Genomic DNA, 20,600 nt, shown 5'->3' on the forward strand with positions numbered 1-20,600 from the left:
AAGGACGGACTTGGCGTATCTGGAGGTGCTTTCAAGCAGTCAAATATCACAAAACGTACTTAAGTATGCATATACGATGTGGAACTTGGAGATTCAAAGGAACCGTTTGCGGCCGCTTCCGGAGTGCTGCTCACTTGGTCTCCAGGCGTTGCTTTCTTAGACCGCTGCTGAAAACCTTGGAATGCTTTGTTTGACGGCCCCGGGCCCAGCACGGTATTTTCCCACCTGAGAACACTCTGAGAACAACTTTCTTGGTGATATATAACAGTCTGCACGGATCCGTAGTGATCCGCGCGCACAATAAACCAAGACAAACCTAACTTCGTCATGGCCGACACTGGCCCAGACTTGCGCGATTCCCCTACTAGTAGTACCTCGTCCTCGCTCAGCCATGCCTCGGCATGGGGGGACGCATGGGCTAACGACTCGGGCCAATGTACCGATTATTCAACAGTATTTCCCGGGGAGTGGAAATCTGAAGACGCGGCCGCCCTCCGGGGATTGGGGTGGGCATCCAGAAGTCTAGAGGTAGCCCAGCGGGTTTTCAATCCTGCTAGCGTCCCGTACTGGACGAGACAGGACTGGGATCCGAATTACGAGCACTCGGTAGACGGGACAAAACGGAGGCGCACTAGGGGCGATATATGGCATCGCCTACGGCCTGCGATACTCCCGCGCGACAGTAATATACCTCGGACAGATTACACCAGGTAAGTTTCCTTTCTCTTACCTTGACACCTTGTTGGTTTCTCCGGCGGACTTGGACAGCTGAAATGCTCCAACGGCGTGTAGACGATGGGGCATCAATCCAGCTTTCCCAAACACCGCCGAAGGCCTGGCCCGGTCCGGCTTGTCACCGATCACTGCCGCTCCGGCCGCAGACGGGCCAAGGAAGTGGACACACGAAGAGAGTTGGCAGAAATGGTGGTTCGTTGGTTTTACGAGTCAGGAGGTACGTCGATACTGGAGTCGGGTGCTCAAGTGGCTTCTTAATAGAGGCCCAGCACTTGAGCTTCCTCTCATCTCAGTGCAATGCTAGGTTTAGAGGGCTGGCTAATCAAACTGCTATTGAAGTTGATTGATACTGGTGCGTACGCTCCAGATTGGGACGATCCAAATGGCTCGGATTCATTGTCACAGCGCCCCGACGATGTTCTACACCCGTGGGTTCAGTCATCATTTCTCACAAAAAGAGTGGAAGAAAGTAATGCTAATTACGTGAGATCAGCCTGTTCGAACGCAGCAGATGGGAACAGCCAAGGACGAGGGACGGCTTAGGAGGCAGCAGCAGGACCATGAACTTCGACCTGATATATGATCTCAATGGGAGGCAGGGCAGATATGATGCAGAGGTGAAAGATCTAAACCTACGCGAGCGTTGACCCGAATGCTAACTGAAGCCACTGGATAGACGGATGATCGTGTATGGGCAGCCTTAAGACCTTCCATGCAATTGGCTACCATGGTGATAAACTCGGGACACCCTACCTTCAATATGTTCTTGGAGGGCTTTTATCACATGCGCAGAGTACCGATGGACAGGGACGGCCGCACCGACGAGGAGAAGCAGAACCCCCTCTACCGCCAGTTCCGGGCCTTGTGGCATGAAATTGATGAACGTGAAATGTATGACCATGCCAGGGAATTGAGGCGTCTTGGTTTCGACGCCCGAGGGGCGACTTTGGCACACCTTCAGAGTCGTAAGTGCGCTACGAATTTAGTTTGAAGTTTCACTCCAGGCTTAGAACTGATCGTGTCTTCTTATTCCCTTTCCCTGATATCAGGCCTGAAGTGGAGCTTCATCGATTGCGAGCCCCACGCCAATGCCTTGAGCACCCAAGACGAGGACGGCTCTTTCCGTATCTTAATGAATGCGAACAATCTTTGGCCGCTGCTTTCAGGCGAGTATACTGAAGGGGAAATGCTCCCCATACGCTTAAAAATTGCCTCGACTATGCTCCATGAGCTGTGTGTAAGGTTATTGCTCCCTTGGAAGATCTCTCATCGTTACTAATAGTTGGATTATAGCATACTATCCATTGTGAGTCATTTGAAAATTTTGGTCGCCTATCCACCGGATAAGGCATTCTTCAATATTCACCTCGCTCGTGCCTCACTTCGAGGGGATATCAAGCTGTGGATCAGCGCGTCCTTAGATCCTATACCTACGCACACGTCCAGTTGTGTCTGCACAAGGTCTAACTCATCCTCTCATTTGCAGATGCTCACCATGACTTGATGGAATTCCCTGCACTGTATTTAGCTAAAGCCCGGATACCATTCAGACTGGAAATATTTAATCATTTAAAAGCGCTGCGAACTGAAGCCGTTGGTGAAACCGACAGGAGCGCCAACGGTCGTCAGTACTTGTGAGTCAACTCAGCCATTGCCTTCATTGCTGGCCCCTTGCTGGGAGTCGGGTTTTCTATGCTTCCTTCCCTGGCGGAGAAATGCTTGAAATGAATCCTTGTTTCACTAAGAAGTACGAGCATCCACGTCCTACGTGTCCAGAATTGCTAATATTGTTCAGCATAGAAGATGAAGTCCAAATGGAGGAAGGAAAGGCCTTTGAAAAGCGGGTAATGAATGTCTCCTGAAGAAGTTTAAACCTGGTATATTCTACATACTAATGTTAACTACTAGCTGTGGGGGCAAAGTCTGGAGCATGGTCCTACGAGGCTTCTACCTACACAGCCAAAGCCAATGGTAACGGCTAATGATTGGCCATGGGCGCAACGCAAGGTGTTCCTGCAGAATCCTGATAGTGTCCAAGCAGGACAATACGCAGCATATGCCAACGCGCCATATAAGGGGTTCCTGCTGTCACCCGCATCTTGCGTATATGAACTGGTGACGCCACTTCCAGTTTCGAATTTTGCTCGTTTGTTTCAATCATCTTGGTGGGAAAACGACCTCCAAAGATATGGATCCGCAGCATTCAAGAGCATCTCGTCCACACAGGACGGCCAAACTTCCCCACTGCAGAGCACCATCGCCTTCCGCTACGTAGATCTCAATTTCCTTCTCGGTAAGTTGAAACAACGCTGGCACAAATCACCATCGTCACTACAATTGGTGTCTAGAAGTGCATGAAGAAGATGACTGACATTGACTCACTCTCTATCGTGAAGCGCCACTTGTGGGGCATAATCAAACAGTATTGGATTTTTTCGCCACGGCGGGGAAAATCCTGATGAATCAAAATCAACATCTTATCCAATCTTGGTTACATAGGACCTGCTTCGACATGGTAGGGGCAAAAGTCATGAGACTGAGGCTACACTACGAGAGGAAAACATGGGAAGACAAGTACGATGGAATCATGACCAAGTGTATTCAGGTCCGGAATGAAAGCTATTCAGCCAGACGCAACATCGCTAATGAGGTTGCCGGTTTGCCAACGGGTAATGATCCTCACACCCATCTGAACAACTTGATTCGACAGGAAATACCGGAACTCCACAGACTCATGGATCACGAGAGCCGATACTGCCAGGCCATAGCAGCTGAGTACTTCCTCAAAGACCTTGACGGCCGCAACCTGGTCCGCCGGTCAATGCACGCCCTACTCCGACACCTCCAAACCATTCTCTCCCACTTTGACGACGCCCTACAAGAAATCTTTCTCCTGCAGTCAGACATGGGGGACAGGCCTGGCTTCACGGAGCGGGCAGATGAATGTGGCACCCTGTATCGCCTCCTCGACACGACCAAGGACGCCCTCTCCGACGTGATCGCGATCCTAAGCGGCAACACGCTCGATCAAAGAGAAGGCACCCACGGGCCACTCGCCGCGGTCCCCACCTGCTCGCGCGAGATTAGCAACGGCAGAAATTTGCGCATAGCCGCTTTGAGGGAGTTCGCAATGATCGAGGACCCCCGCCTCAAGCGTCTCATCCAGACTTTCATCAACATTCTCAATTTTACCCAGGACATCAGGCTGGACGACCCGAGCGCCGAGGACTACGTCGTTGGCGGGGGCACCATAGCTGAGCTGAAACGGGCCACGGACCAGGCGACCGCCGACGCCCTGGCGATTTCTCTTCTCGACCGGGTGGATATGGCACGGACGGCAAGGGAGGCCGGGACGGCGCCGGAGGAGGGGGAGGAGGCGGCCATTGCGGAGATAGGACGGGCGTTGGCCAATCTTGAGGTATCTTCGGGTATTCCTGACTTGTACGCTGCGTTTTCAGAAGATGAGAGGAACCGGATCCAGCAGGCGATGAGACCGAATCCTTGAGAGCGTTACTGTTGAGATAGAGCTGAACTTGGACATGACAGCAAACTATTTGTATTGGTTCCTTCAATGTTTCTTAACCCATGTCCGCAAGAACTTGTATGCGTGACTCCATATAGATTGGTGTTGACATCAGATCTGAGCTCACTGACTCCGGGAAGTCACTATATAATTTACCATACCTAGGCAGTCATTCGTTTTGTGCAGTGAGCCAAAACTTCTGTAGTAACCACAATATCTCGCCCCTCAAGGAAGCTTGCACCCTTGGAAGTATCATTGAGTACAAACAAGAAATACGCTCGGTAGTCTTAAGCCGGCCGGATTAAAAAAGAGCGTTGTCACCTAGCTATTGATAATGCACGATCATCCATACGCATAGCAACACATAATTACAGGTGCAAGTGCCTACCGATACGTGTGCATACTAAATAGGTATGCTAGCGCCTGCCCGAGACAACTACACCGGGATGGCCTCCGCATTTGCGACAGCTTTATTCTAGCCGGTTGGAATTTCGTGTGATCAAAAGGAAACACTGCTTGAGTTTTTGTCGGGGCTTTTTGCCTACCACATCATGTTCAGTAGTGGTCAATTCGTTGTCGTTCACGCAAATGTGAGATAGTATTAAACAACCACGAATTCGCGTGCAGCGCCCTGCCCACCTAGGTAATTTTCCTAGAGGACATGACCTTCATAAAAGAAAGAGCTCTAAAGCTCAAGTGTCGAGAGGCCGACTCACGCGCCGAAAGCCGCAGGTATGGGGCTCTGGGATCAAGTGCGATTTTGCAACAATTACTTCTTCTGGTTCGGGTTGGACCTCAGGTGCTGATTCAGCGGATGGGGAGAAAATCGGAAATTGACGAAGTTACACTTCATTTGCACTGTTCCATTTGCTGCTACTGGCCCCGGCCACGTCCTGCAGGCCTGGTCACAATGAATCACCGATACAGGAACACATCCTGCGGGGTGCGTGGCCATAGGTGGGAGGGCTGCCCGCCAAGCATCACGACATTGATTATCAAGATGGCGACCCTCAACACTTGGATAGCCTCCTTCCAAACCCCGCGCTATCTACAGGCAGTTTTCACCGGTCTCTGCAGCTCGCGTTCCGATCGCCCTGCACCAGCTCAAATAGCTTGAGCTTTGATGCCGGCTCGCAACTAAGACGAGCGAGCACGCATGTCAGGGAGCTGAAGATATAAAGTAGCATGTGGAAAGATGACTTCAGCAAGAAGCCCTTGGGGACTTGCTCGCCGGTAAGTCAATATGAAATTCAAATTCTTTTGTCATTTCAGCGCTGTGGCAGCTGCAGCGTCTGTGCTCAGCAAGCGAGAACAATTCTCTAAGGGCCAACCCATAGACGACAAAGGAAAAGGGGCCCCTATTCTTGGTATGCTGAATGGCCCGTGAAAACAAGAGTTGCTTTGTGTGACTAACCATTCAGGTGGCACAAACAAGCAAATCGACTTGCAAAACCCGGACAACCTCGGTGCTCAGAGTACCGACAACGGCGTGGTCCCGAACCTCAAGTGGAGTTTCTCAGACTCCAGGACCAGAATCCTTGCCGGTGGCTGGGTTCGCGAGCAAGTCATCACGGACTTGCCAGCTAGCCATGATATCGCTGCGGCTCAGCAACACCTGAAGAAGGGGGCGATTCGCGAATTGCATTGGCACCGTGTGGTCAGTACGCCGATTCGCCCCTGAATTTGATGTCATTACTGACTCGTTCAGGCTGAATGGGGATTTGTATACGCCGGAAAGATCATCGTCTCTGCTGTAGATGAGAACGGCCAGTATCAGGTTGACACCCTCGACGTCGGTGATATCTGGTACTTTCCCAAGGGAGCCGCGCACACTGTTCAGGGCCTCGAGGATGAGAATGAATTCCTTCTAGTCTTTGACGATGGGAATTTTGACGCTGTAGGGTAAGTCGAAGCCCTGAAATACTTCAAGTGCATCGACTGACCCACATAGTACGACTTTCAACGTCGACGACTGGATCTCGCATACGCCGAAGTCAGTTCTGGCTAAGAATTTCGGCCTCAACGAATCCGTCTTCGATTCTGTGCCATCACCAAACCCATATATCTTCAACTCGACCGTCAGCACGCGCAACGTGACAGGCCCAGAAGGCGCACTAGTTGGGAATAGCTCTTATGTATATCACACCTTTCAGCACCCATCGGAGCCAGTACCAGGGCAGGGCGGAGAGCTCTGGATAATCGACTCCCGCAACTTTCCCATTGCCACGACCATTGCGGCCACTTTTGTGAAGTTGGAACCCCGCGGGCTTCGCGAGCTGCACTGGCATCCTAATGTAAGTTCGTTCCAAGCCTGGGCGGATTGAAATTCGTGTTAATGTAGTCCACAGGCCGAGGAGTGGCTATACTTCCACAGTGGCAAAGCGCGCGCCACCGTTTTCATAGGCAGTGCTGCCGCTCGGACCTTTGACTTTTCTGCAGGCGACACTGGGGTATTTCCGGACAACAGCGGTAAGTATTTCTGCAGACAGTTTGAATACTTGCGACGAACATAATACTGAACCTGGTTTCTACAGGTCACTACATTGAGAATTTGTCAGACACGGAGGACCTGGTGTGGATTGAGATTTATAAGAGTGATCGTGTGGCCGACATTTCATTGACGCAGTGGCTCGCCTTGACACCTGCTGATATTGTTGCGAGTACTCTGAAGATACCTGTCGAAATCGCTGCCACCCTGAAGAAGGAGAAGCAGATTCTAATCAAGGCTACCTAGGTACATGGGTAAATGATACAAGGCTTTGGTGTTTTACCTGGCTTGGTTTCCGGAATTTCTTGACCACTTTCCAGATTTGGAGAATCATTCTGAACATGTTAATTGTAATGGAACTTTATTCTGTTCGTCGAAATCAACAGTACCTAGGTATTGGAGAGAGCCCTCTAGTTCCTCCTCGGACAATTTCCCTTCTTCGAAATACTCATTCAAACCCTCCCAGTAAGGGGTTAGAGAATGGTGTCTGCCAGGAATTCAATACGGCATTTCTCCGACGTCGGAAATTTTGAATAGTCTCACGTATGTCATCCAAAAGGGCCTGCAAGGGTTGCACGCAACTGTAAAGGAAAGATTTGTGAAATTGAGTTATATTCTAACCTGATTTGCTAACATCCGTATGCTGCGACAAAAGAAAATGCATGTTCAAGCATTCGTAACGTGCCTGAGGTATGTGAATCACTCACTATGTGCAATTACTGTGCCTCCCATTGACCAAAAACTGCCTGAAACTGTAAATTAGTTTCGCATTCATGATCTACTGCAGCTTGAGTGACGAATTGCTGATATCGCACTCACCGACAAAGCCAAAGGCGGTCGCATTGAACCGCAGGCGACGGATGGAAAATTTTACTTCCAGCGCCGAGATTGCACCTTCCATCGCCTCAAGCCTGCTCTGGATTTCTTGCATCTCTTTCCGTATCGCAAACTCGCGGCACTCATGGGACTGAAGAACTCTTTCGCATACCTCATGCGAGTCACAACGCCAACCATCTAGTAGCGCAGTATAGATGGCCTTGGTGGTAAAGAGATCAGTCATGAGATCCTGCAGTTCGTCGGACAAGGTCTCAACCTCACTTCCCATCTCGAACACAATCTCGTGATGTGGCTGGAAGGCTTGATGGCAGTTCTCGGGCAAGCTTATGTCGTCATCTAGAGCAGAGAGCAGGGGCCACGACTTGTCCTCGACCAGTGGTACACGTTCCTTGTACGTGTGGTAGTTGGTGATAATGTCGCAGTGGCGCTTATAGCCCTGGGCCGAAGTGCATTTCACGATCCTTGACGTTAGATAGCAGCATCCGTGGCCGGAAGGGCAGACAAACCACTTAGCTATGGTAGCGTTCTGCTCACAGCACGGTTGACTTTCGGCGTAAGGATTGACTAGGTTAACACTTTTTTGAATACCAGAGTAGCTGACGAGCGGCCGAACGTCGTGGATGAGGTGATGTTCGTTAATCTTATAGCACATCTTGGCGGTGACTGATATATATATATATATCTCGGAAGGATGAAGCGATTTTGACGAATCTCGCCGATGTAGGGAAAAGAATTTGGAATTGATAGTATGGTTATTGGATTAATGCGCGTGAATAGGGGACATGGAGAGGAAAAGAGTCGACAATGTTCTTGTACTTTAAGTACTTTCATGGCCACATGTGCAGTCTTTGTTGAAGGAATGCATTGTGTTGTTCCCCCATTCTATACATGCCGTCCTTTGGGCACAATAAAGCAAGACCTGAACGGATACTATACCTACACAAAGGAGGCTCATACAAGGCCATTGAGATGATCGGTTGGTATTTGTTCCGTATGCCTATGAAACTCTACACAGTTTTCCATTCTGAGTCTGCACTCCGCCGGAGCCTCCGTCCAGAACGCGCCAGTCTTCACTCCCGACACTGCAGCATTCAATGTTAGCACTCAAAGCAATCCTTGAGAATATGAAACAGGAACCACTACACCGGAATCATGGCACAGTCTTCCCAAATGCGTTTTCGTGCGCGTAAACAAAGCACGTTGAGCCAGCCAACATCACCCCATTTGCGGAAGGTGAAAATAAAGAACAGGGGTTGACTTACCCGTGATGCACATAAAACAGACCTGTTGGGTCCCATTTCTTTTTGATCTCCAACAGGCGTGGGTAATTCTCGCCCCAGAAAGCCTGCTGCCAGTCCTGTTCACCAACATCTGCTTCGTTGTTATATGCACCTCCAGCTGGGCTTGCCTTCTTCAAGGAGCCCATAATATTATTAGTCAGGTCATCTGCAGCAATTCTGATGTCCTCCGTAGTACCATTTCCGCCAGCAGCCTTCACAATAATTAGCTGTGATGCTCCCCTTCGAAACGCGGGATTGACTGAGTTGAGGTCGCCAGCCGGGTTAAGAGGAGCTTGGTGGTAGCCGATGAGAATCGTCGCACGGTCCACGGTATCTTTTATAGCCTGCAGGGTACTGGCTCGAATGGTCTCGTTGCTCCAGTTCTCGGCTGGGAGCAGCCTGTTTGCCGTTACACCGGTTGTACTCCCAATGTTCTGGTCATAGGTGGCGAAAGTGGCTTGATATGCAGTGTAGAAGCTCTCGTAATGGTCCGTCGTGACATTAAGCGCGATTCCCAATTCCGAGAGCGATTTGAAGAGTGGCCCCACCAGGGTCTCAAATTCAACGACAGTCTTGTTGGTCGCGAAGAACGGCTCCATGGTGAAAATGTAGCTGCCGAACACGTTGATGATGCTCCAGTATGAATACGTCTGTGCGGCGTTGTAGAGTGGCATGCGGTCCCAGTATGCTGCGATACCCTTCCAGAAAGTTTCAACGGAAACATTGCTCGAAGTCGCAAAGCTGAAACTCGAGGTAGTCACAGGAACCCTTGGATGGGCTTTGAGGATCGCGGATGTGACAATGCCAAAGGTGCCTCCGCCGCCGCCGCTGGGGATCATTAGTCGTTGAAGTAAAAGCTTGGTGTCATTCTGGAAGACTTACAGAATTGCCCAATAGAGGTCAGGATTGAGCTCTGGCGTGACTGTGATGAATTCTCCAGCAGCTGTGACGACTTCAAGGGCGAGTACCTGGTCTGCTCCCATGCCAAATAATTGCATCACGGGCGAGTGGCCCCCGCCCTGCACATAACCGCCAACCACGCCCACGGTCTGTTGAACAGAAGTAAGCAGTCAATCGAAGTAGCTATTCGCAAATTACTTACCGGACAAACACCGGAAACCGTTGTGACACCATGCGCCTCAGCAGCTTGGTACAGCTCAGAGCCTTGAACACCGGCTCCTAGCTTAAAGGCAGGTCCAGAATAATCTTGACTTTCATAACTTGAAATAAAGCGTATATCCTTGAGGTTGTGTGTCCAGAGACTGAGTGCCCCATACCCGGTGGACCTGCCGTTATAATCGTGCCCGGTGTTCTTAACCACGAGGCGCAAGTTCAAAGACCTGGCAAAATTGACTGCCAACTGAATCTGCGCAACATTGCTGATATTGACTGAGTAGAAAGAGTAGCCGCCCTGTGTACAAGTGCCCAACGAGGTCGGGTCAGTCCCCGCAAGACAGGTCCTGCCCTCATACAGGGGCCACATCACTGAGCCGGGGTCCTTGTAACTATCGGCCTAGTCAGCTAACACAGAGCACTCATCTTGAAAACATGCGGGTCACTGACTGGGTTTCTTCTTCCGTCCATCCTTCTGCGACTGATGCGCACAGCGATGGGTCATAGTTATCATACTCTGAATCCGCGTAGCAAGGAGACGCTATTGGAATAATGCGAGATAGAGCGTTTCCCAACAGCTTGTCGAATAGCCCCCACAAATCTTCAGATGGCCAGAGAGCGTCACCCGCGTATGTCTTACAATCTCCCGCCGGCGCCAAGGGCTCTTTCGGGCTGCTGGTGCTGTTACCAAATGCAAAAAGGTGTGCGTACTGGGTGAGATCGTCTCGGTCATTCAATACCACAAGAACCGACTCTGTCAGCTGAATGGCCTCATTGCTGAACAACTCAGCCCCAGCCGCAGATTCTGTTGACAAAGTGGTTGCTGCAGGTGGGATATCTCGGGTCGCTTGTCCCTTGGCATGGGAACTGTGAAAGAGCAGGCCAAGAAACACGAATTGCAGAGCCATACTGCTGAAAGCTGGAAGAATGGCCCCACCTTAGCTTGAAGTCTCTGGATTCTATGTTAGTGTAGATTTATGCTGTCACTGGCCGCGACTGAATGCTCCAATCGTACGACTTATATAGAATTCTTGAAAGTGGACTGATAAGACTCTAGAATGAAAAAGCACCTTGCCGAGTTCCCAACACTAGCAGCTGCAGCATGCATGAAAAGTCCGAGGTGGCCATTGGCGGCTGCTAGTGTAACGGGTGCATCGTCCAATTTGTGATGGTGCGAATGCAGGCTAGTGGATATTGCTGACAGCATTTCACAGGTTCCACAACACCCAAGAACCACATTCTGCGCGATACTCCTCCCCGACAACAGTAGGAACGGAAAGTTCGAGTTTGTCTCAAGTTGAATAGTTCGGGATATGAAGTGGTGCCTACCAACATGAGCGACACATTTAATTAAAGATGTGTGTCATTTAAGAATTAGTGGTAGTTAGCTTTAAGTAGTTTTATTTTTAATCCCTATATATATAAAATATATATAGACTATTTATATTTTTTTTAATTCCACTATTAAGCTGGAAGTGAATAGTTAGGGTTCTAGAGGGATGAAATATAATATATCTTTTAAAGATTAACTTAACTAAGTTTATTATATAGGACTTTTTATAATAACTTTATAATCTATATCTATAACACTATCTATTATTAGAAGATGTCTTTCTACACTAATATACTAGGTTGTACCTAGTCTATTTAAGTTAGTGTATTAAAGGTTAAAGCTATTATAAACTATAAGCTAGTCTTAATATTATTAAGTATTATATATAAGGTTACTATATAACTTAAGCCTTTTAAGTTAGTTAAAATAGGTAAAGATAAAGCTATTATTCCTCTAATTAAAGTTTTAACTTTATTTAAATAAATACCTATCTATTAGCTTTATAAATAAAACTACTTAAAAATAGTTACTTAATTTATTATATTATTAAAGTAAGAAATAAGTAAGTAAGGTAATTATATTTTATTATTTAAGTTTATAGTTTTAATACCTTTATAAAAAGAAAATAGTTATTAATAACTAAGTTTATAACTATATAAAGGTAGATCTTTACTTTAAAAGAAGTTATTAATATTTAAAATAATTAATATATTTTTAGAGAAGCTAAGGGATTATAAGTCTAATTTAAAGTATATTAAGATTTATAAGAATTTTAAACTTAAGATTAAGGAATATAAAACTTTAATTTTTTTAAAGATATTAAAGTTAGAAAAGTTTAAAAAGGCTTAAATAAAGTTAGATAAAGTTATAGTAATATAATATAGTTAAATAAAAACTAATTATAAAATTATAATTATAAGTATTTTAACTTTATATTTAAAAGAGATATAAAATATATATAGTATCTTTATATAATAGTAAATACTTAAAATCTAATATTTTAAAAATATAATATTAATAATAATAAAAGAAAATATAATATATAAATATATAATTAAACTTTATATTATATAAATAAAGTTAAAAGTATTACTTTTAATAATATTATATTAAAATTATTAATATAAGTAGTTTAAAGGTTAATTTATTATAATATTAAAGTTAAAATTAATAAAGTAATTATATAATAAAATTAAAATAATCTTAAAATAACCTTTATAAAAAGAAGAATCCTATAATATAAAACTTAATAAACTAGCTTTTTCCTATTAATATACTTAATAATTACTTAAATCTACCTTTATTAAATAAATTAAATATACTATAATTCTTATTTTAAATATATAGCTATTAATAGAATAATAATATTATAATAATAAATCTATTTAAGAAAGCCTTTTATATAAATTTTATAAAAGATTAAAACTTTTAAAAGTTAAGTAAAGTTTATTTATTATATATTAAATAAATATTATATAAAGAAAGTAGAAATTTAAATATTTTAAAATTAAATCTTTTTTAAGTATATTACTTTATTATTAAAGATTTATTTATTTTTATATAATATATAAGAAATATAATAGAAAAAGAAACTTTATAAGGAAAGTTAATAACTTTATTATATATAGATAGATTTAAAAGTATATATTAAATAATTATTAACTTTATATTTAAAGTATAAACTAATAATTAATTTAAAAATTAAAAAGATAATAAATAGATAAATATATAGTTAAATAAAAAATATAATATAGCTAAAGCCTAGTTAGCTTTAAACGTTCTTAGTCCGCAATTATATCTCCGAAAGGCATATGGTTCATTCACACAGTGGTAAACGCTTAAAGGCCCAAGATCCAAAATTAATCAGGATGCCAATAACAAGATAAGAACACTCTGTGGGCACATAACCTTGGCCTCGTCAATGTCTGCTCAATTTGCGGGAACCCCTCGAAGGGAATTGAATATAGTGTAGCATGAGCTATCAGCTCAATTGTAGAGAAGTCAGAGCCTGTCCGGGCTGAATTACTCCAGCGGATGGGATTATTTCGATGCCCTAAAGCTCAATAGAGGGCCTGGATGAGGTTTTGAGGTGCGCATGCAGACATAACAGCGTGCCCGATTTGGTCAAATAGGGACCGTGCCAGGAAGCATATGGCAGAACAAATAGGAAAGACCTTTCATGATCGACACGAGGATGAAATCAACGAGCCTATCTTGAATCATAAAATCAGCCCGATGCGTTCCTATAATATGCTGTTTTGACTTAGAACCTATCTGTACTGGTGAATAAAGTTTATCTCGTTTAGCTGGGCAAATATGATGAAGCAAAGTGACAGTCAAACTAACAGTGCTACAGTGAATGCCTCCCTAGGTACCTAGGTAAAGAGGCCGACTGCCAAGGTTGAAAGATTGAATTTGACAGTGTTGTGAGGAGATGGCTGAAAGGGACAAGTCACTGGTCAGCCACGCACTGCAGGGCCCCTTTCCTTAATCGTTGTCGCGCACCCCCACATTATATTCATACAGTATCTTTATTTTAGTGCTGGTGACCCGTTAAATGAGTCATTGACTACATACCTAGATACCTAGGTAGTTATATATGTAGATAGCGTCATCAGTTGTTACAGAATACTTATCTGACCGCATTGATACCGCACAAGTCTACTCAGCTGACACATACTTTAGATGAACAACAACTCGAAATTGAAAATGGATATCCTAGCTGAGTCTTGGGTGGACTTCAACCAACAACCCTACCTTTCGTACTGCGCTCTTGTTTTCCGCTGTTGGGTCACCTGGAGATGAATCAGTGATTGAGTTCAGAATGTGGCCTGCCCAATTCCATTTGAAAAAGCTTTGCTTCATGCCGCTCCTCAAAAGGGGAGATTGCAGCAGGGGACTACTCAACCGAAGCTCGTCCGGGCCCGTGGAGGCAGTCTCTTCTGCCAATATCCATGTTCATCAACCACACTGCTCCGAGTAGCCGCGCAGCCAGTGACGTGGTGGCATCCCCTTAACTGCACCTACCCCCTTTTCAATATAAGAACGCAAATTCATATACCCAAAATCAGAAGGCGCATACCCTCCACTAACTAAGAAAGTATTCTATATAAGACTTCTTCTCTCAAAAAGGCTAGCTAGAGCAAAGGGGGCAAGCCCTAAAGCGCGAAGCATAGCGGAGGGTTGTGAGTAAGGCTAGTAGGCACAACCCAAGTTCCTAGAGGACTAACCTACCCTATTTATAGCCCCTAAAATTAAAGAACACTTATTTATTAAAGTTATACGGACTTTAAGGCCCTATCCTCTAATTAACTGGATAGCTAGAAGGGTATACACCTTCTAATTTTAAGTATATAAATTTCTAATCTCTTTGATATTAATATACTTTTTATAAAATTAATATTTAAAAATAATAAATAAATAAAACTTTATAAAATAATTATTAATATAGAAAGTAAAATAAAGTAATCTTATATATAAAATAAAAGTAAATATAATTATATAGTTTTATTTTTACTTTATATATATTTAAAAATATTTATAATATTTTTAAATAATAGTAAGTATTTAAAACTTAATATTTAAAGAAAATATAATATTAATAATTATATTTATAATAAAATAAATATTTATAACTTTAATTTTATAATATATTAATAAAGTTAAAAGATATTATTTTAATAATAATATTAATAAAACTTATAAATAAATATAGTTTATAAGTGTTATAAGAGAGTTATATAGTAAAATTAAGTTTTTAAAAATAGTTATTATATAAATAAATTATATTAAAGGAATTCTAATTAAAAGATTAACTTTTAAATATATATATATTATAATAAGACCTTTATTAAATAAGCTTTTAGAATTTAATATTATAACTTTTATTTAAATATATAACTATTAACTTTAAAAGACTTTAAAATAATAAATAATTATAATATAATACTTTTAAAAGCTTTATAATAAAATATTAAAACTTTTAAAAGAAGTTTAAAAGTAATTTATAAAAAGAAAAAAAGGGTATAATAAGCTAATCCTCCTCTAAAATATTATTATATATTATTAAGATATATATATATATATATATATATATACTTAAAAATATTAATATTAATTAAAGTTTAAAATAAATAATAAATTTATATATTTTTTAAAACTTTTACTTAAAAATATTTATATTTTATATAAAATTAAATATTTTAAATTCTTTATAATAAATTTAAGTTAGAATATTACGTAAGTTTAAATAAGATAAAGGGTTTAAGTTTATAGGTTTAAGTTAGCTTAAAAGGTAGTTTGAAAAGTAGGTGTTTAAAGGTGTTAACTAGTAAATGCACTAAAAAAGTGGTGCGGTAAAGGGGATCCGCCACATCACCATGTGTGGGCAAACACTCTCGAGACTGCGATATCATTTCAATTAGACCTCAGGATTTGAAATTCCTAAATTGGCTCCAGCCGGTGATCTGAGTACCGTGGTAAACAAGCTTCTTTGGTTGATCACATTGGCAAATTGCAAAGGGTCCGGCTCAGACCGACTTCAGCACCATCAATGCAGCACCAGGTACTTTTATTACGTAGAAGTATGGCATTGCCCAAGAGAACCACCGACCCGAAGAACCAACTATGATCCGCGTGTGACATGTCTCTTTAATCCCCTTCGCGCAGTCCGAATGCATATCTATATACCTAGCTACCCACAGCATTTGCATGCTTGACAGTGACACAGCATAACTTGATGCATTGCTTCTGCTCCAGCTGAGAGCATTTACGACTCACACGACACGCCAGAGGCAGCTGAAGCGCATTATCACAATGTGACTACCATATTCTATGTTTCCTCACGACTCAAGTGATGGTGGTGATGGTTGTATGCAATCACTCATTCACATTCATTCTTCAAATCTAAAATGAAGACAGCATTTTCTCATTTGCCGAAACTGTCATCCAGCTGGGCTTTGTCCAGTGCCACAGTCCTGAGACACGATGACATCTTGAACAGCAATGGCGCCACGAAGGATCGCTGCCCTATAATTTTGATATTCAGGTTCAAGATTCGTCTATGCTGATCTTTTGGGCGTTGACCCCACTCTCGCATGGCACGAAGACGACGATCGCGGTTGTCCCGACCTGTGATACTGGCCTCTTTCGACTGTTGGGTTCTCGGTTAAGGTTTGGTACCCACCTTCCTCCTATCAGCGCTGCCCGGGCCATTTTAATCTTCCGCTTTGTGCAGTGTGCACCCAGCTGTGCGGGCTGCCACGTTCTAAGTTCCGACTTCTTTCATCGCTTGCTGAATTCATACTAAGATCGACATCGGGACTACCGGGTCCACCATGGCTCATTTGCGCCCGCCCTACATGCGTCCGCTGCTGCCGGCATCTCACAGGCTCAGTACATTGGCAGCTTCAGATCGTCGTCTTCAGAGGCCAGGAGGGGAGCTCAACATGATTGCGAAGATCCACGAAGCGCGCCACGATGACGGCAGGGTCCAGCAACCTCGGGAACTCGCCCGCAGTGACCCCACAAGCGCCACGAGGCCCCTTCAACGTCAGCGAGCCGACGTTGCCGCCGTCGTGATCCCATATGGACGACAGCTAATAAATAGAAGCTGGCACCCTTCAACCTCTCACTTTTCGAACCACCAGACCAGCATCAGCAGTCCTCACACTCTTTTACCAATCCAGCTCCCAACTTAGCCATTCTTTTGCTAATACACAACTACTATCTTACTTCTCAGTAATTATAATCATCACCCTCCTACAATCAAAATGAAGACCTCTTTCGTTGCTCTCCTCACCATGGCCGTTGGTGCCTTCGCTAGCCCCATCGCCGTCCAGCGTGACACCGAGGTGCAGGTTCCCATCACCTTCGTGACCCTGACCGAGAGCGTCCGCACCTACACCGCCCAGATCAGTAAGGCTACCCCGGGCCCCTTCTTCCCCACAAGATGATCCGGAACTCCAGGAGCTGACAATGGCATCCCCGAACTATAGACAAGACCCTGGAGACCGTCCCGGAGAACCCCACCGTCCAGGCTCAGATCAACGTCGTCACCACCCTGACTCCCCAGATTGAGGGCATCACCGATCTCCTGCTCAAGGCCACCAAGGCCGCCACCAGCAAGGAATTCCTTACCGGTGTCACCGGCGACACCCTGTCCGCTGTCCTGGGCCTGGTCAACGAGGTCGTCTACACTGTCAAGGCTCTCATTCAGAAGCTCGGTCTCGGTAAGTCTTCAGCCAATGCGACTTTTTCTCCCACTTTGACCACACGCTAACCTCTACTTCTAGACCATGTCATCCAGCTCATCCAGCCCCTGATCCTCGCTCTTGGTGGCCTTGTCCGCGCCCTGAACCTCGTTGTCGACGGTCTGCTCATCATTGTCCAGGGCATCCTGAACACTGTCCTGAACACTGTTGCCAACCTCCTGACCACCCTCATCTAAGTGCACAACTTTCAGAAGGGAAATGGAAGCCGGTGTTTGTGTGGAATATTGAGCGAGTCGTGCTAGGGGAAGTATGATATATATCTTCTTCATTACACTAACCCTTGGGACCGCAAGGCTCCCCAGGGCGTGTAATCATTAATGCAATAATTCACTGAGACACCAGCTCATTATTACCTCGTATCAACGTGATGTTACAGCTTATAGGATACAATATGTTGAATGCTTAGAATCAGAAAAAGAAAAAGCAAAAGCAAAAGGTTTTGCGTATAATTTGTCCCTTTACTGCACCTTACCAACACCGGAAGCCTCCGCAACATCACGTCTCTCCATGCTGGTGGAGTAGCGACTCTGGAAGCCAGCGTACCTGACAAGCCTGCTGACGTCCCTGGCCCGGTGGCCCTCGCACTCCCTGCAGCCCATGCGCGCCATCTCGAGCCCGACGACGCCGTCCATGCTGCCCTTCATGCCGTTGGCGGTGGCGCCGAGCCCCGTCCAGCTGAGCCGCTTGGTTCTCTTCTCCGAGCTGTTAGAGTTATTCTGGTTCGCCATAGCGGCGAACTCGCGCTTCTCGGCAGTGTCGCGGTCGATGGTCATCATGCAGTCCAGGATGCTGCTTCTGCTGCATTTGTTCACGGCCGCATTGCTGTTCTGTTGTTGTTGTTGCTGCTGCTGCTGATGTTGCTGGGGGAATAAGCAGTGCATATAGTCCATCATGGACATCATTGGACGTGGTGCCATGTTCCTAGTTGTCATATCCTCGCTATGGTGAGCTGAGCCAGGGCAGTTCAGCACAAACACTCCGCCGCAGAAGCGCCCCTCCAGATCCTCCCGCACACTGCGCAGGACACCCATCCTGGCGAGCGGGTCATTGACGAAGGCAAAGTGCTCGATGTGTGGCTCGCGGGACTCCATAACTCCGGCGGCGTGCATCTGCGGCTGCGTGGCGAGCTTCTTCGAGTCGGCTACCGCCGAGGCGGCGGTCCCTCCGAGCGGCGTGACGAACTCGGTGGCCGCGGCGCCAAACGTGTAGATCTCTAGCTTGGCCATCTTGTCCGGGGACAAGTCTGCGTATAGCTGGCGGAGGATCCGGGACGTGCAGATGGCGCCGGTGTTGTGCGCGAGGACCACCGTCCGCGACACGCTGCGGTCGAGCAGGGACGCGCGGATCTGGGCGTACATGGTGTTGGTCATGGGTGATGGCATCATCATGCCCAGCGACCTCTGCAGAATGAGAGCGAGCATGTCAAATGGCAAGCCGTACGTCGGCGCGCAGGAACTCATGATTGTCCGGTTGAAGAGTTTGGACAGCATTGGGAGTGTTGAGTGAGCCATTGTCCTTGAACTGTTTTGCCTTCTGGTCAGTGTGACCGAATTTCGAACGAATCTCGAGCCGTTACTCACCTCATTCCCATGGCCCCGACAAAGTACCAGCGTTCATCCTCCATATCCTGCCCCATCATCCAGTCTCCGGCCGCCGTCGACCGAATCATTTGTCTCGCCGATCCACCCCCGTTCAACATCCAGACCATTCCCATGATCATCGACATGCAGCAACCCATCCATGCCGCAAACATCAACCCAGGGAGACACGCCCAAAGCGGCATGACACAAGCCAAGAAACTCATTTCAAGCATAGCAAGACAAGTGTGTTGGGCCATCTCCATCATCTCCATCCTGGAGACTGAGCTCAAGCGACGCGGCATCGCCGCCCTCAGCATATCCGGGAGTAAGGAAAGAGCGTGTGCCATGTCACCTCGCATCCGTTCCATAACCGAGCGTTGCGGGTTGGGAAGTGTGCCGCAAGCTCCGTCGATGAGGGACGGGATGAAGGTGACCCCAAGGGGCATCTGCCCCGAGCCCGATGTGGTCATGCCATTGGTAAGCTTAGACGAGTAGCCGCTTCGCGGCGACACGGCCGGGGAATCGAGAGGTGACAGCCACGGCATGTTTGAGGCCGACGATGATGGGCTGAATCTGTTGTTGAGGCGAGTGTGACCCGTGCGGTGAGCAGACCCCTTGAAAAGAGTAGGTCGCGTATGCCATCCTGTCGGCGTGACGATGAGGCGTTCATTTTATGGTTCCCCGGTCGTTGTTGTCTCTGTTCTTGGCATTCCAGCCAAACCCGTTTTTGTCGCTCAACATTCCCCGGGTTTTGCTTGGCGTGGGATCTCTGGCTGGGTGATTATCATCGTTCTATCTATCGGGCCACTCATTGGTCTTGTCTCACTCGCACCCGGCTTTGAAGAATTTGATATAATTGGGTTTGTTTATCCAAAATATTGGTCCCTCCTTCAGACCCTGAATCTCGGTCTTTCATGAGTGGGAAGACCTCCAGTGCTGGCCCGACAGTTCATCCCACGTTGACAGGTTACATAGCAATGTCCAGCCTGCGAAGCATCGACATGACTGCTTGGGTAGTTCAGCATGTTCACTTGGGATGCGGTTTCGATCCCTGCAATGAAATTCAGTCTCTTTGTGAGGCAAATCTCTGGAGCCGCGCAAACTTTGGAAGAAACGTTAACCCACTTGCTTCCGGAAACACCTCTTATGATTTTACAGTCCTGGAGTTTCAGAATGAGCTTACTCTTGACTACTATGTCTACATTTCCTTGGTCACAGTATGCCTTGGACGCAATTCGACGACTGAGAAGCTTGCTACATGGCCAAGTACCATTGGTTCCAGGAGATGGGGTGTCAATAGTGGCTCACAATGAAATGCCACAGGATTAAATTCGCAAAAAGTGCGTAGTCCTTGAGTAAGGAGACTTGCAGTGATCTTGATCATATGCAGGCAGTTCAACCGAGGGCCATGAACGCACAGATGAGAGGGCTGACATGCT

General features: G+C 45.7%; 5 protein-coding genes across 5 annotated transcripts; 3 read left to right on the forward strand and 2 right to left on the reverse strand.

Annotated features, from left to right (window-relative positions):
• Positions 1-327: 327 nt before the first annotated feature.
• On the forward strand, positions 328-4,240 carry KVR01_000772 (uncharacterized protein; the record flags this gene model as incomplete). Its single annotated transcript, XM_044783723.1, has 6 exons — positions 328-710; positions 793-952; positions 1,075-1,163; positions 1,229-1,352; positions 1,412-1,700; positions 3,132-4,240. The coding sequence occupies 6 exons, from the start codon at positions 328-330 to the stop codon at positions 4,238-4,240; spliced, it is 2,154 nt and encodes a 717-aa protein (XP_044650721.1).
• A 1,261-nt stretch (positions 4,241-5,501) lies between these two features.
• Positions 5,502-6,992, forward strand: KVR01_000404 (uncharacterized protein; the record flags this gene model as incomplete). The annotated part of the gene is made up of 6 exons (XM_044789438.1): positions 5,502-5,625; positions 5,680-5,915; positions 5,967-6,160; positions 6,210-6,552; positions 6,607-6,727; positions 6,793-6,992. The coding sequence occupies 6 exons, from the start codon at positions 5,502-5,504 to the stop codon at positions 6,990-6,992; spliced, it is 1,218 nt and encodes a 405-aa protein (XP_044650353.1).
• A 532-nt stretch (positions 6,993-7,524) lies between these two features.
• Positions 7,525-10,884, reverse strand: KVR01_000414 (uncharacterized protein; the record flags this gene model as incomplete). Its single annotated transcript, XM_044786618.1, has 7 exons — positions 7,525-8,096; positions 8,472-8,519; positions 8,595-8,665; positions 8,846-9,691; positions 9,746-9,912; positions 9,966-10,368; positions 10,688-10,884. 7 exons carry the CDS (start codon positions 10,882-10,884, stop codon positions 7,525-7,527), a joined length of 2,304 nt encoding a protein of 767 aa, XP_044650363.1.
• A 5,416-nt stretch (positions 10,885-16,300) lies between these two features.
• KVR01_000335 (uncharacterized protein) lies at positions 16,301-17,919 on the forward strand. Its single transcript, XM_044789046.1, has 4 exons — positions 16,301-16,481; positions 16,619-17,225; positions 17,306-17,539; positions 17,603-17,919. Exons 2-4 carry the CDS (start codon positions 17,081-17,083, stop codon positions 17,755-17,757), a joined length of 534 nt encoding a protein of 177 aa, XP_044650284.1. The 5' UTR covers positions 16,301-16,481; positions 16,619-17,080; the 3' UTR covers positions 17,758-17,919.
• A 120-nt stretch (positions 17,920-18,039) lies between these two features.
• KVR01_000522 (uncharacterized protein) lies at positions 18,040-19,706 on the reverse strand (the record flags this gene model as incomplete). The annotated part of the gene is made up of 2 exons (XM_044794944.1): positions 18,040-19,096; positions 19,162-19,706. 2 exons carry the CDS (start codon positions 19,704-19,706, stop codon positions 18,040-18,042), a joined length of 1,602 nt encoding a protein of 533 aa, XP_044650471.1.
• Between the last annotated feature and the right edge of the window lie 894 nt (positions 19,707-20,600).

Source organism: Diaporthe batatas (assembly GCF_019321695.1).
Source record: "Diaporthe batatas strain CRI 302-4 chromosome Unknown Contig00001, whole genome shotgun sequence".
NCBI classification, from domain to species: domain Eukaryota; kingdom Fungi; phylum Ascomycota; class Sordariomycetes; order Diaporthales; family Diaporthaceae; genus Diaporthe; species Diaporthe batatas.

What these genes read in the sequence shown, in the direction of transcription:
- KVR01_000335 (XM_044789046.1), top strand. Translation starts at nt 17,081, where the DNA reads ATGAAGACCTCTTTCGTTGCTCTCCTCACCATGGCCGTTGGTGCCTTC. An exon ending in CACCTACACCGCCCAGATCA is followed by an intron (nt 17,226 to 17,305) that starts GTAAGGCTACCC and finishes CCCGAACTATAG; the next exon opens with ACAAGACCCTGGAGACCGTC. An exon ending in CATTCAGAAGCTCGGTCTCG is followed by an intron (nt 17,540 to 17,602) that starts GTAAGTCTTCAG and finishes CTCTACTTCTAG; the next exon opens with ACCATGTCATCCAGCTCATC.